Raw genomic sequence first — 16,257 nt, 5'->3', positions numbered from 1 at the left:
ATGACTGCTGTGTCTTCTAGTAACTCGGGTTCAAAGGTCAATGACCATGAAGAAGTCAGTGGATTCGGTAGGATGAAGAGACAACACTTCTCACTGAATCATGAAACATGCTCCTCGTCTGTCATCACTGCTGAGGCACATGGTCATGAGTCTAAGACATTGCCCACTGTGGAGAAGGTAAGTAAACAAACCCCGTACCTAGCTATGTAAAGGGCAGTTGAGATCTAGGACCAGTCTAACAAGCAGAGTATTGCTCCAGAGGTGGTACAGCTTGCCAGGCCTTAACCTTCAACAAGGCTTCTGATCCACAGAGCATTCAAGGTAGAGGGAACACAGAGGCAGAGGCCAAGAGGTGTGATGGTGCCACAAACCCCACAGAGGAATGAAGTCTGTTGTACTCTTGAGAAGAGAGCCAGAGAAGCAGACTAAGGGATTATGGAAAGCCACAGATGCCAAGCCAAAGCATTCCTAGTTCTTTGTAGGAAACAAGTCACTGACCATTTTTGAAAACGAGTCACCCACAGTTAAATCTGTGCTTTAAAACATGACGGAGTGTCAAAGTCAAGGTGGGGGGCAGCGGGATGCCAGGACCACAGCGGCCGAGGCACAGACAGCCAACCTAGAACAAGCAATGGTCTGAGAGAGAGGAGGGACATCAGGTGGAAGGCAGGCCGGGCAGGGGGTGACACAGGGTACATCTGAGGCTTACTGGGAGTGCATGAGTGCATGGTGATGCATGGAGACCTGAGAGTCAGGAGGTGAGGTGAAGGAAGGACAATGACAAGCTGCACAGTTGAGTATTCTTTAGTGGTTTCTTTTCTTGCTTTCTACATTTTCATTTTCATTGAGTTATTCAGATGATGTAGTAAGCCCCCAATCTGTGTAAGTATTGTCTCCCTTGCCATCTGCCTTAGTCCTTGTTCTATTGCTGTGAGGAGACATAGTCACAAACTTATGGAAGAAAATGTTTAACTGGGGGCTGGTTTGCAACTTCAGAGGATGCATCCATGATCGTCACGGTGGGGAGCATGGCGGCAGGCAGGCAGGCATGGTGCTGGAGCAGTAGCTGAGAGCTTACATCTTATCCACAAGTTGGAGGCAGAGGAGGAAGGGCTGGGTCTGTTGTGGGCTTTTGAACCCTCAAAACCCCACCCCTGGTGACATTCATCCTCCAGCAAGGCCACACCTCTTAATCCTTCCCAAAACAGTTTCACCAACTAGGGACCGATCATTCAAACAAATGAACCTGGGGCTGTTATCATTCAAACCACCCCCATCATCATTCCCAAATTTTCTCCTTAGCCTTGTATGTAGTCAAGCACCCACTTCACCATGGTGCCACCAGCACAGTCATAAAGTTATTGATCACATGAAAAAGGGGGACAAATTTTAGAATGATCCCAGTAGGATTAACCTTGGAAACTTGAGGAGAAAAAAAAACAGTGAAGTATAGTCAGGGAAAGTGGGCTACCCCACATCCTTGGATTAAGAGCCAGTCCACAAAGGAGAAAACAGGAGTAGAATTTACCATGTCAAGGATATATAAATTCGTGAAAAAAAATTGCTAGAGCCGGGCGTTGGTGGCGCACACCTTTAATCCCAGCACTCCGGAGGCAGAGGCAGGCAGATCTCTGTGAGTTTGAGGCCAGCCTGGTCTACAAGAGCTAGTTCCAGGACAGCCTCCAAAAGCCTCGGAGAAACCCTGCCTCAAAAATTAAAAAAATAAATGCCAGACAAAATTTGTCTTGTCAATGAAAACTCCAAAGAACATACATGCTCCCTTTTGAAAAGCATTTCATTAACCAGTCCAGAGAAAAGCTAGCAAAACCAGCCTCGCTGGAGCCTTTCAGGGTCTTACCTGTTCTGTGGCTCACCCTCCTCCTCCTGCTCTGGGATTTTGACGGGAGTTGACTGCTTCTTGAAATCCAGATCTCAGTTTGACATTACCCCCTCAGAAAGCCCTCCCAGATCACCGATCTAAAAGGGATGTGCAGAGGCTGCAGGGGTGACACCTTGGGAAACATCTGCTCAGCTGCAAGAGGCTCTGGGCTTAAGCCCTCAGCACGGCAAAACCATGCAACTGACTGCAAAACATCTATCCCTTTAACAACATTTTTGTTAGATTTATTCATTTTTTATTTTATGCATGTTTTGCCTACATATATGTCTATGCACCATGTGTGTGCATGTGACCATGGAGGTCAGAAGAGGGTATCAGATTCCCTGGAATTAGAGTTACAGATGGTTGTGAACCACAATGTGGTTGATGGGAATCAAGCTCCAGTCCTCTGCAAGAGCAACAAGTACTCTTAACTTCTTTTTTTTTAAGATTTATTTATTTATTTATTATGTGTACAGTGTTCTGCCTGCATGTCAGAAAAGGGCACCAGATCTCATTACAGATGGCTGTGAGCCACCATGTGGTTACTGGGAATTGAACTCAGGACCTTGGGAAAAGAAGTCAGTGCTCTTAACCTCTGAACCATCTTTCCAGACCAGTGCCCTTAAATTCTAAGCCCTCTCTCCAAGCCCCAAAGGTGGGTTTTCCTTAAAGATTTATTTTTATTGTATTTGTTTGTTTATTAGTTTTTCAATACAGGGTTTCTCTGTATTGCTTTGGAGCCTGATCTGGAACTTGCTCTGTAGGGGCTGACCTCAAACTCAGAGATCCACCTGCCTCTGCCTACTGAGTGCTGGAATTAAAGGCGTGTGCCACCACTAACACCCAGTCTTAAGGATTTACTTTCATTATTTTATGTGTATGTCTTAGGGTTTCTATTGCTGTGAAGAGACACCATGACCTTGGCAATTCTTGTAAAGGAAAACATTTAGCTGGGTGGCTTACAATTTGAGAGGATTAATTTGAGAGGATTAGTCCATTATCATCGTGGTGCAACATAGTGGCTTGCAGGCAGACATGGTGCTGGAGAAGTAGCCACGTGTCCTTCACCTTGACTTGCAGGCAACAAGAAGTGGTCTGTCTCACTTGGAGTAGCTTGAGCATATATGAGTCCTCAAAGCCCGCCTTCACAGTGACACACTTCCTCCACCACTCAACCTACTCCAACAAAACCATGCCTTCCCATTAATGTCACCTCATTTGGGCTTATGGTGTCAACACATTCAAACTACCACAGTATAAGAGGTTTTTGTTTGTTTGCTTGCTTTTTGTTTTGTCTGCATGTATGTTTGTGCACTGTATGCCTGCCTGGTGCCTGTGGGGGTCAGAGAAAGGCTGGATCCTCTGGGACTGGCTGCGTGAACTGCCGTGTAGGTGCTGGGAGCCAAGCCAGGTTTACCGCCAAGTCTCTGCACCTATCACGTTTAATTGTGGCCAATTTCATTCATTCAGCACCCTTCCACTTTGCTCTGTTCCCCCTCCCTCCTCCAACATTTACATTCAAGAGCCTTGCCCCATAGTGGGTGCTGAATTCCCACGGCAAGCGAAGAGTCAGGTACTTGGCGAACACACAACAACCCCTTAGTGAATAAAATGGAATGGTAAGAGTTATAAAAAGCAAGAATTGTGCCCCAAACGCATTCTGGAAGAAGAGGACAAACTCACAAGGTTAGAAGAGAACTGTACCTCCTTCTTTAGCTAATCCCACCCAGAATATAAATAAGAACCCTGACCACCTTCCTCTCCTTTGGGTTGTACCAGATTATTTGTTTACAGACGTTTCTTCTGTTATTCTCACTCCAGCCCTCAGAGACCTTATTCTTGTTTTCCAAGGAGTTTCCGATAGTTTCAAGAGAGTAGTTGAACCTACGCTCTCGCTTTCCTTCCCAAAGGCAAAGCTACGCAGCTTAGTGGCCCGCCTCTTTTCCTCTTGTCCCGCCCAATCACACCGCCCGGGGCAAAACTATCTGCCCAGCGCCTAGTTGGGCTTTGTAGCCATTTACTTTGTAGCAAAGTAAAGCTAAAAGCGACTACCCGGGCCAGCAAGGCAAATCAGAACACACGCACAGAGCCCACAGGCGCCCGAAGGCTGGCCAGGCTCCGCCCCATTCTGCACGCCCCGCCCCGGTGCCCTAGCAACCGGTAAACAGTGCAGGGTTCGGCGGCGTGGGTGAGCCAGATCCAGGCGCTCCGCGGCGGGCTCTCGGCGGGGTGCGGCGCGGCACCGCGCCTGGAGTGGGGTGAGCCGGGCCCTTCGTACCAACGGCTCGGTGGCTGGCTGCTTGTTGAGCTCGCCCAGCTCCCCCGAAAGCGTCTGCGCCTCCGCACACCGCGAGGGCGCTCAACTGCGGCCACGGCCGGGGCAGGCGGCAACGCGCCGGTGAGAGCCCAGCGGAGGCCCGGGGAGCGGCAGGAGCGGGCGCGTGGACCTCGACGCCCGGAGTGGGGCCTGGGGTGTGGTTGAATCTAGAGACTGGTGCTAAAATCACCTGCTCAGATAAGGAAGAAATGGCCGTGGGAATACCTATCTTGAAGTGGGAGAGGTTCGCAAGCGCTCGCCTCGACCCCGGCAGCCTTCGAGAGGAGGGCTTTCACCCAGGTCATCACCACCCGGTGCAGTCGTGGGAGGGAGCGGCCTGAGACGGACTTAGTCTGCATCTGCTGGACCGCAGCAGCAGATTGAGGCTGCGCCCTTGCTGTGAGACGAGTTTTCGTCCCTTGGGTCCCTTGGTTCTGTGCAGTTACTTCCCCTCCTACAAGATGCTTTGGCGAGTGGAAAATAGAGGGAGATCAACGAGGTTTGGAACCCCAAAACTAAGTACACGCCAACAGGGACTGTCCAGGCTGCTCTGAGTTGCAGGGTGGGATTCTTTGCTTGTAATGTAGAAAGTAAAGCTAGCCCTGGCAGGGGCCGGGGGTGTCCATACTACACCTAACCCCACCCTTCCTTTCCCCTGCTTCCGCCGTTATTCGTGTTCCTCAGCCCGCATCCTGCAATTGGTTGCCCCCTTCCCAGTCTCGTTTTTCTTCCTGGAGTGGCTATGGCTTTGCTGTCACTGTTGTCTGCAGCAGGAAGTACTGCCTGTTAAACTGCGCTCACCACCCATGGTAAAGCGGCCTCAATTTCTGGCAATTTATCATATTACCATTTCTGCTTAAGATGAGGCATTCCCTGAACTAGACCCATGTTCTTCCGGAAACTTCCTTGCAGCAGCTGCCCTACCTAGATTACTGATCTTTTTACTCCTAGAATGGAAATACCTCCTGCTCCCTCTTGCTCAGTAAGCACCCTTTGCACCTCGCTTGAGGCTTCCTGCCTGGCTTGCTGTCTTTTTAACATTGGGAGAATGTGTTTGCTAAGTCTGTGGTCTTCTCACTTCCTTCTGAAACTAGGTATGGTGTTAAGTAAACGTGCTAAGTGTATCTTCATTAAAATTTACATATTACTACAGTTTTCTTTCCAGACCCAGGAAAGTAAGCAGAATGATTTACAGAGCCCTGGAAAGGAATGGCTTCCCCTGCTTTTACATGTCCAACTTGTTAGTTTACAGACGGAAGGCCTGAGCTGCTGGTGACTTGCTTCCCAGACTTGATCGCCCTCACTGCTCTTCCCCACCCAATTGTCTGTGGACAGACACTCTGACCTCCTGTGGACAGACAGACACTCTGACCTCCTGTGGACAGACAGACACTCTGACCTCCTGTGGACAGACAGACACTCTGACCTCCTGTGGACAGACAGACACTCTGACCTCCTGTGGACAGACAGACACTCTGACCTCCTGTGGACAGACAGACACTCTGACCTCCTGTGGACAGACAGACACTCTGACCTCCTGTGGACAGACAGACACTCTGACCTCCTGTGGGCAGACAGACACTCTGACCTCCTGTGGGCAGACAGACACTCTGACCTCCTGTGGGCAGACAGACACTCTGACCTCCTGTGGGCAGACAGACACTCTGACCTCCTGTGGGCCGACAGACACTCTGACCTCCTGTGGGCCGACAGACACTCTGACCTCCTGTGGGCAGACAGACACTCTGACCTCCTGTGGGCAGACAGACACTCTGACCTCCTGTGGGCAGACAGACACTCTGACCTCCTGTGGGCAGACAGACACTCTGACCTCCTGTGGGCAGACAGACACTCTGACCTCCTGTGGGCAGACAGACACTCTGACCTCCTGTGGGCCGACAGACACTCTGACCTCCTGTGGGCAGACAGACACTCTGACCTCCTGTGGGCCGACAGACACTCTGACCTCCTGTGGGCAGACAGACACTCTGACCTCCTGTGGGCAGACAGACACTCTGACCTCCTGTGGACAGACAGACACTCTGACCTCCTGTGGACAGACAGACACTCTGACCTCCTGTGGGCAGACAGACACTCTGACCTCCTGTGGGCCGACAGACACTCTGACCTCCTGTGGGCAGACAGACACTCTGACCTCCTGTGGACAGACAGACACTCTGACCTCCTGTGGGCAGACAGACACTCTGACCTCCTGTGGGCAGACAGACACTCTGACCTCCTGTGGGCAGACAGATACTCTGACCTCCTGTGGACAGACAGACACTCTGACCTTGTTTGGTCCCTTCTTCTTAGCATAGTATCTCCAATCTCCCAGTCCTATTGGGCTGTTTGTTCCGATCACAATTCTCTGAGTTTTCAGCCTGCTCTCCAGGGCCACTCCTCAGTATTTCTTCCTGGCCTGTCATAATGCTCCTGGATCCCTTTCCCAGCGCGGTTGTTTCATCTATGCCTTTGTGATAAGGGCAGGTGTCTGTTCCCTCACTGGACCGAGCCTCATGAGGATAGCCCTCTCCTGTGTATCGAGTACCGAGACAGGAACACAGTAGGAAGTTGGGAATACTTGTTGAATGGATGAAAAGGGCGTCTTGAAATTGAGAACAACAGAAATACTTGCTTTCTGTGTGCTGTATGAATTCCTTTTCAGGTGGCTGTGACCAAATCCCTGAAGAAACACTTTAACAGTTAAACTTACCCAGTTTACACTCACAAGTTCCCGTCCCTCCTAGTGGAGAAGGCAGAGTTCCTGGCAGTGGCCTGACGGTAGCTGTTCACATGGCGGCAGGTCAGAAAGCAGAGAGAACATGATGGACTTCTGCCACCCAGCCCCAGTATCTAAAGACTCCTCAAGGCCCTTTTGGGAATGAACAATCAAGACGTGAACCTTTTAGGGACATTTGAGATTTGAACCAACACACATCAGGTTACTCATTCAGCAAATCCTGTTCATCCATTTGGTGTGCCAGATGATGGGTTAGGCTGAGGAATTTAGTGGTAGAATCACAAACAAACCCGCTAGATTACTATCAGTTACAAATACTATTAAGTAGTCACAATGCTTTTAAGGAGAAATGTCCCCCATAAACTCAGATTTGTGACTACTTGGTCCCCGGTTGGCTGCACTGTCTCTGGAGGTGGTGCAGCCTCTCTGGAGGAAGTACGTCATTGTGGGAGGGCTTTGAGATTGCATAGCCTCACCTCACTCCCAGCTGATGCTCAGCTTCCTGCCCTGGCCACCTGCTACCATGCCTCCCTCACTACTATGAATAGTCCCTCTGTCAGCCAAACATACTCTCACTCCTCCGTAAATTGGTTTTGGTCATGCTGTTTTATCACAGCAACAGAAAAGTAACTACTGTGGAGGTTTAAAAAATTACTAAGGAAAGGAGCTAGAAAAATGATACTTCAGAGGCAAAAGTTTTGTGGAGCCGGTTACAGGTAAATAGACGATGTTGGAACCAACACCTTGCCTGGGACAGACTCAGCTTATGTTCATGTGTTTGTTGATGTATATGTTGATATATATGATACAGTAAGGGGTTATATGATTGTTCTGGGTATAATGGACACTGTGTCAGGGAGGTTTTTCTTATTTGCTGGCAGTGGGAATGGAGTCCAGGCCACTACACATGCTAGGTAAGGTCTTTACTGCTGATCCAGTGTCCCTAGGAACCTGGGGAGGTTTTTGGTTTTTTTTGTTTTGTTTTGTTTTTTCTTTTTTGTTTTTCTTTTTCGAGACAGGGTTTCTCTGTGTTGCTTTGGAGGCTGTCCTGGAACTCGCTCTGTAGACCAGGCTGGCCTCGAACTCACAGAGATCCACCTGCTTCTGCCTCCCGAGTGCTGGGATTAAAGGCGTGCGCCACCACCGCCTGGCTCCTGGGGAGATTTTTGTAAAGTGATATTTGAGTAGAGTCCGAAGGAAGAGATAAAGCAAATTATTCCCCTTCAGTTATATGAAAGCCTATAGGTCCTATAGTATAGGGGAAAGCCTATAGAAAAATCAGGGCTGGGCTGGAGAGATGGCTCAGAGGTTAAGAGCACTGGCTGCTCTTTCAGAGGTCCTGAGTTCCATTCCCAGTAACCACATGGTGGCTCACAACCACCCGTAATGTGATCCGGTGCCCTCTTCTGGCCTGCAGGCAGAATACTGTCTAAATAATAAATAATAAATAAATCTTTTAAAAAAAGAAAAGAAAAATCAGAGCCTACGGAAACAGGAAGTACTTGGCACTTTTGGGAGCTAGAAAGAAAGCCAGCGTAGATGTAGCCAAGTCGTCTTCCTTATGGAGTTTGTAAGGCTTTAAATTGTGTCTGAGACCATGAGTGGATGAGTGTTTCAGTGAGCCAACAGAAGGACGGATGGTTGCTGGTGAGATGGCTCAATGGGTAAAGGTGTTAGCAGTGTGTTCTCCATATAGGATACATCAGTATTAGCTTCGGGGGGCTGCCTTTTTATTTGTGTGGGGGGGGGACTCACTACATAGACTAGGCTGGCCCCAAACTCATAAAAATCCACCTACCTCCCTCTGCCTCCTGAGTGCTGGGATTAAAGGCATGCCCACCAGGACCAGCTGGTTTGCATATTTTACTTAATCACTTTGGGATTCATCCCTGTAGCTTTTCTCATTGCCCAATAGGCAATGTTATACCACAACATGTTTATCCATTTGTTTGCATGTGTAGCTCTGACAAATTAGCTACTTTGAGAAGTGATGTGCAAGTCTCTAAAGGAAAATGCTTTCACTTCTTTAGGAGTAGAACAACTAGGTCAAATGCTAGGGGAGCGTTTAACTTAGAAACTGCCAGGCCGTCTTCCAAAGCAGTTCTGTCAGTTTCATTGTCCACCAACGGTGAATGAGAGTTCCAGTTCCTCCATTGCCTCACCGTCATTTGATATGGTCAGTCATATAACAAGCCATTCTAACTGGTGTGTGTTCATGAGCTTATTTCTCATGTCTCTTTCTCGGGAACGTGTTAATTTGAATATTGCTATTGTGGTTTGAGCATTTTTTATTGTGGAGGTAGGCCTTTGTCATGTGCTGAGTTTCAGGTTATTTTCTCCCAATCTCTGGCTTGGCTTTTATTCTCTCTTGGAAAGCAGATGTTTTGCACTTTGATTGCAACCTTAGCAACTTGTTCTTCATGATGCTGTATCTTTTTCTGTTGCTGTAATTGAATACCGTGATGAAACTGAGAAGAGAAAGGGTTTATTTTTGGCTTACGGTTCCAAAGGAGATACTCCTAATGGTTGGGAAGACTTGGCTACAGGACTGTGAAGTCTACTGGCATCCAGGAAAAAGAGAGGAGCAAGTAGGGTCCAGTTGTAAAATCCTCAAAGTCAACCCACCCCTGCCCCACCCCATCCCAAACATCTAGGGACCAAGTGTCCCAACACACAGGCCTATGGGGACAATCCACAGCCAAGCTACAGCACATGGTTTGTGCTTCTGATAGAAATCTTTGCCAACTGAAGTTCATAAAGGTCTCTAGAGGTTTTGTGATTTGAGATTTTATATTGAGGTCTATGATTAATTTGTTTGTTTGTTTGGTGTGGTTCACATACTAGTTGGGGTTCTTTGCTTTTGTGTTTCGCTAATGGACCTTCACTATTCCAGCACCATATGCTGTAGAGAGACAACCTCATAGTGATGCTTTCTTCACAGTTCCAGCACCATATGCTGTAGAGAGATGATAACCTCATAGTAATGCTTTCTTCCTCATGTACCTGTGCATCTGTTCCTGGACTCTGTATTCTGTTCCATTGATCTGTTTATCTATCTTGACACCACTAGCACACTGGTAGTCTGATACGGTAGCTTTAAAATGACCTGTGAAGTAAGGTAATATTAACCCTCCCACTTTGCCCTTCTTCAAAGTCCTTTGCATTTCTATGTTAATTTTGGAAATGTCTACAAGAGCATGAGAACTTTGACTTAATACTTAAAGCCCTTACCTTACATCCTTTACAAGTCCATCTAATTGTGGAGTCAATTTTCCAATTTTTTAAAATTACATTTATTTACTGATTTGTATGTGGATGTGCACGCAGGGCAGGGCAGGGCACACATAGGGAGGTCAGAGGATACCTTGCAAGAGTCAGTTCTCTTGAAAGACCTCGGCATCAAAGCGCCGGGCACTGAACCGAACCCTCTGCCCAAGAACCAGGGCCAGACCACTGGCTGCAAATGCAAGAGGTGATTTATTGAGTACACAGGCGCCTTGGATGCTACTGCAACACGGGTGCAGAGCATACCGGGCTTTCAGGGAGCACAATATTTATAGAGTTTCAATGGTTACATAAGCAACAGGCATTTCATTGGCTCATCTTGGGGGCAGGGGTAGTTCCCACGGACTAAGTTTTCTGGTATTACTTTATTGAAAGACCCTGGCATACTTCAGCAATTATTATCCTGGTCCCATGACTACAATGGTGATCATAGACACAACTGGGGGCAAGGGTAGTTGCCAAGGACTAGGTGTCCTGGTATTGTCATATGAAAGTTCCCAGCACGCTTCAGCAATTATTATCCGGGTCCCATGACTGCTATCACAGACATCCTGTTTTGAGGGTGAGACACCTGGTCTGGGTTTCTTTCATTAGGCAACGGCCTGGCCTTGCTTTTCTTTTCCTAGGGGGTCCTGGGTAGGGGTCTTTCACTCTCTACTTCCTTACCCTGTAAGTCCTGGAGATTGAACTCAGCTTCTCTGGCTTGGTGACGACTGCCCTTAGCTACTGAGCCATCTCGTCCACCCCAGCCTGCCAATTTCTAAAAATGTCAAGTTTAGCGGAGCATTGGGCTACACAACTCTAATCCTAGAACTCAGGAGGCAGAGGTAGATAGGGCTCTGAGTTAGAGGCCAGCCTGGTTTACATGATGAGATGCTGTCTTAAAAACAAACAAAAGTGGCCGGGCGTTGGTGGCGCACGCCTTTAATCCCAGCACTCGGGAGGCAGAGGCAGGCGGATCTCTGTGATTTCGAGACCAGCCTGGTCTACCAAGCGAATTCCAGGACAGCCTCCAAAGCCACAGAGAAACCCTGTCTCAAAAAACCAAAAAAAAAAAAAAGTTAAAAATGTCTGACTTTGACATGAATTTTAGTTCTCAACCTGTGTTATTTAGGGTTTCTGTGTCTGTGAAGAGACACCATGACCACACAACCCTTATGAAGAAAAGCGTTTAATTGGGTGGCTTACAGTTCAGAGGTTCAGTCCGCTGTCATCATGGCAGGACATGGCGGCATGCAGGCAGACATGGTGCTGGAGAAGCAGCTGAGTTACATCTTGATCCACAGATAACAGGAAGTGAACTGTCAGCCACACTGAGTTTAGCTTGAGCAAAGGAGACCCCCCCCCCCGTGACATGTTTCCTCCTACAAGGCCACTCCTACTCGAACAAAGCCACACCTACTAACAGTGACACTCCCTGTGGGGGACATTTTCTTTCAATCCACCACAGGCCGGGCGTTGTCTCAAAAAACCAAAAAAAACAAAACAAAAAAAAAAAAACAAATCCACCACAAGCCCTTCTAAAGATTAAGACCTGTGCCCACAGCCAGGCGGATCTCTGTGAGTTCGAGGCCAGCCTGGTCTACCGAGCGAGTTCCAGGACAGCCTCCAAAACTACACAGGGAAATCCTGTATCAGAAAAAAAAAAAAAACAGACCATGTACACACATACATGTACACACACACACTTTGTTGCAGTATTTCCAGGTGAGCCAAGTGCCATTGACATTCAAGAAAGTATAAAATTATAAAAGAGCTGGGTGGTGGTGGCTCACGCCTTTAATCCTAGCACTAGGAAGGCAGAGGCAGGAGGATCTCTGAACTCAAGGCCAGCTCTGATCTACAGAGCGAGTTCCAGGACAGCCAGGGCTACACAGAAACCATGTCTCAAAAAACCTCAAAATAAATAGATAAATAAATGAGCCAGCATTCAAAATCTTTTGTTTGTTGTTTATTTTCGAGACAGAGTTTCATTTTGAAGATAAGAACGATACCTGTCCGTCTTGAAGCACTGCCCTCTGGTGGTAAAGACGATGGCCGGGGTCACTGGCTGAGTTCTTGCTTCAGACAGAGTCTCTTGTCTTGTGTCCACATCTCACTTAAACCTCATGACTGCTTGGGCAGAAAGTACCTGCATGACAAATACCAAAATACATATTTGTTTCCTGTCTGTGTAACTTGTCTTAAATTTAATTTTTAGCCTGAAACCCTCCAAGAATAGTTTGGTGAAGTAAATCCCCATAGGTCCACTCCTGGGGTCAGGAAGTATCAGGAGCTTACCAGATCTGTGATTTCTGTTCTTGGTAGGGTGGAGAGAGAGCAGCAGCACTGGCAAGCAAACCCCTAGTCTTTTATTTCGTCTCTGCAGATTCTGTGTGCGTCTCCGAGACACGTGCACACCACATGCCATTGTCACACCCAACAGACAGAGTTCCCTGCTTTCCTCAAATGTCCTTTCAAAGCTCATGCAAATAAGAATGCGAGAAAGTGCCAAACAAGAAAGTGCCATGCATCACATTGGGTTTGGTTCCTCTAAATACGAACAGCTTAGTAAGCATTTGTCATGTTAGATTGAATTTGGTTCTCCTGCTCCAGGCAAGCATTTTTAAAAACTGATACGGGATATTTGTACATATTTGTGGGATGCAATACAATAATGTGATATATATAGACATCAAATCAGACTAATCAGCATTTCATTTCCTCCAGCATTAATCAACCCTGTGTTGGGAACCCTCTGACTCTTCTAGTTATTTTGAACACACAAACATATTTGTTGTGGTGGTCTGTTTTTTTTTTTTCTTTAGCTTTCATTTCCCCTTAAAGTCAATAAGAAAATGTGGAAAATTACTTCAAGGCAGGGCGTGAAGGCACATGCCTTTGATCCCCAGCCCTTGGGAGGCAGAGTCAAGCAGATTTATGTGAGTTCAAGGCCAGCCAGGTCTAGATGGCCAGACCCTGTCTCTAAGAGAAAAGAAAGAAAGAGGTAGAGAAGGAAGGAAGGAAAGAGGGAGGGAGGGAGGGAGGGAAGGGAGAGAAGAAGGAAGGAAGGAAGGAAGAGAGGAAGGAATGAAGGAAAGAGGGAGGGAGGAAAGGGAGAGAGGGAGGAAGGAAGGCAGGAAGGAAGGGAGGAAGGAAGGAAGGAGGGAGGGAGGGAAGGAAGGGAGAGAGGAAGGGAGGAAGAAAGGGAGGAAGAGAGGAAGGAAGGAAGGAAGGAAGGAAGGAAGGAAGGAAGGGAGAGAGGAAGGAAGGAGGGAAGGAAGGGAAAGAGGAAGGAAGGAGGGAGGGAGGGAGGGAGGGAGGGAGGAGAAAGAAAGAAACTCACATCAAGGTGATAGAGACTAATTTTCTTCCCTCGTTTGCACTTGTCTTTGAAAGTCAAATAAAAAGAAGAAAGGCAAAGGCCGGGTCAAGAGCTTTGGGAAGAAGCAGAAGCCGAAGAAGCCGGAACCTGACATCCTCAGCCCTGTGGCCATGCTGAACCTCTACTACATTGCCCACAATGTCGCGGACTGCCTGTATCTTCGCGGCTACACTTGGCCAGGCGCTCCCAAAGGGAAAAGGGGGAAGAGCAAGATTTAAGTGACAGAATCCAAAGCATGCCTTGGCTTCAAAGGACAGAAGGTGGGAAGACAACAGAAAGCATTTAGGACAACTTAGCGATGGCAGGCGATGTAGACTTACTGAAGACAACCAGAAACTTGGAGCCGGCGCACTTCTCTGTGGCTAACGACAGAGCAGTGCACGTTTATGGCCACAGATAAGCCGGGCCCTAGGAGGCTTCACTTTGGTTTTTCAGAGGTAATCAGGAAAACCAAACTCAAGTGGTACTTAAAAGTGACGCCGGCATGGTAGTGATTTTTGTAGTATTATAATCATAGTTGTGGACCTGAATTAAACCTTGTTCTCAGAAAGCAGCTCCAGCTTGCGCGAGCCATTTTCTTTCGTGAGAGGTTGTTTAGAGAGGGCAGGGCAGAAAGACGGGCCTACCTTATGAACGCGTCCTCTTGGGCCTTGGCTGCTGTGGTTTGGTTTTTTTGTTTTGTTTTTTGTGTTTTTCAACGCTGGGGATGAGCCTGGGGCCTCTACTCAGGAAGAGCTCTGCCATTAGGTTACCCTTAATCCATCAACCCCCCAGTTCCGCCACGCCCCCATTAGTGAGGATTAATCTACTGGTAAGACTATAGCCCTAATGATCCAGTCATCTGTGACTTAGGGCTGCACCACAGCTAACCCTCCACTACACGAATCATTGTGGAACATTCCAGGCTTAACCGTAACATTCCGCCCTTAGTCCCCAAAGACTCAAGCTCATCACACAAAAGATGTTAAAGGACATCGAGAATCCCCAAATCCTCAAAGGTTCCAGGACTGCCCAAAAATCTAGTCCAAGTCTCTGAGACTCAAGTCCTTAGCTGTGAGCCCCTAAAAATATGAAAAACAAGTTACAGATTTCCAAAGGCCTTGACATCCCAACCACGACACTTGGAAAGAGGTAGTTGCAGGTGTAGCTGGTGTCCCTGATTCATCTCTCCATACGTGCTGTCTTAGGGTTCTATTGCTGTGGAGAGACACCGTGACCACAGCGACTCTTACAGATGAAAACATTTCATCGGGTGGCTCACTTATTTAAGGGGTTCCGTCCATCATCGTCATGATGGGGAGTGTGGCAGTGTGCAGGCAGACGCGGTGCTGAGACAGGGAACAGGACAGCAGGTAACAGGAAGTCAACTTGAGACACTGGGCCCTATCCTGAGCATAGGAAACCACAATCCCCGCCCCCAAGTAACTCACTTCCTCCAACTAGGCCAGACCCACTCCCACAAAGTCAACCTCCTAATAGTGCCACTACCTATGAGATTGTGGGGGTCAGTTACGTTCAGACTTGACCCTACCTATGAGATTGTGGGGGTCAGTTACGTTCAGACTTGACCCTGCTCTGCCTTCCTGGCCCTCATTGCTTCCCCCAGCCCACCACGCTGATACCTGCAGAGTTTTGCTCCATTCACCGTCCTGTGTTCAAAGCCGGTTCACTCCAGGCAAGCTCCATATATATATTCCACTTTGAGTTACTGCCTTGAGGGGTGACAGAAGTTTATGAAGTTTGCCAAAGGAGGATGCAGCCAGGACAGATGTCAGAGGAAAACTTGAGTGCACACGACCCTTGTGAGTTGGTAGTGAATGCAGTCCGTCTACCTGAGCAAATGCACCGCCAGGCCGAGGCCAGCTGCCAATGGACTGTCTTTTCCCCGGGCTCCCGAAACTAGGACTATCTTCCAGGTGCTGGAGACTGCGGCATTCTCTCTAGCGGACTTGCCAAAGCACAGCCTGCCGGGTCCTTACGCAGGGGGAAGCACGCACCGAGGAACGTGCGACTTGCACGGGCTCCCAGGCTAATGCTGCCTAACCACCTTGGCGCTAAAACGTGTGTGGAGTCTTTGAACTTGTAGGATGTTTATGTCCCTCGGTGCCTTCCTCGGGTACAGGAGTTTGTGATAGAGCAGCTGTGTGTTCTGGGACACTGGGGAGATGGAGCTTGCTGACCTCCCACCCAATGTTACCTACAGCATGGATAGCATTGTTTCAGAGACCTAGAAAATCACCTGGAGGTGAGATGGGACAGGAACATTGACTGCAGTAGACTTCCTGCTGAAACGGATGGCCCATGATGCACAAGAGACGAGAAACTGCCGTTCTCAGGTGTCTCCAGAAGGTTGTAAGTGGTACAGCTACTGCAAACACAGTTTGACACGGGCTGGTAAGGTGGACCGGAAGGCACCTGTACCAACTCTGACAACCTGAGTTCCAGAGACCCAAAGGGCAGGAGAGATGAGACACCCAATTGTGTCCCCTCCCACGCTGGCACCTGCATGCTCACGCATACACTGTAAACAAATATCTAAAAAGAAAACAGTTGGACAGTCTCTGGATATTATTGTAAGTAGAATTATTGTATGGCCAACAGTTTTACTGCCTATATGTGCACCACAAGCAACTACTCCAGGCATGCGTTCTTTTCAGAATAAAAAGACC

At 48.2% G+C, this 16,257-nt stretch overlaps 1 protein-coding gene across 1 annotated transcript; it reads left to right on the top strand.

Moving 5' to 3' along the window:
• Nucleotides 1-14,141, top strand: Smkr1 (small lysine rich protein 1). The gene is made up of 3 exons (XM_040728470.1): nucleotides 1-67; nucleotides 4,051-4,280; nucleotides 13,603-14,141. Exons 1-3 carry the CDS (start codon nucleotides 1-3, stop codon nucleotides 13,804-13,806), a joined length of 501 nt encoding a protein of 166 aa, XP_040584404.1. The 3' UTR covers nucleotides 13,807-14,141.
• Nucleotides 14,142-16,257: the final 2,116 nt, after the last annotated feature.

Source organism: Mesocricetus auratus, unplaced genomic scaffold, assembly GCF_017639785.1.
Source record: "Mesocricetus auratus isolate SY011 unplaced genomic scaffold, BCM_Maur_2.0 Super-Scaffold_100019, whole genome shotgun sequence".
Lineage (NCBI taxonomy): Eukaryota > Metazoa > Chordata > Mammalia > Rodentia > Cricetidae > Mesocricetus > Mesocricetus auratus.
The sequence above is the reverse complement of the archived record's forward strand: the minus strand, read 5'-3'. Positions and strand labels throughout refer to the sequence as shown.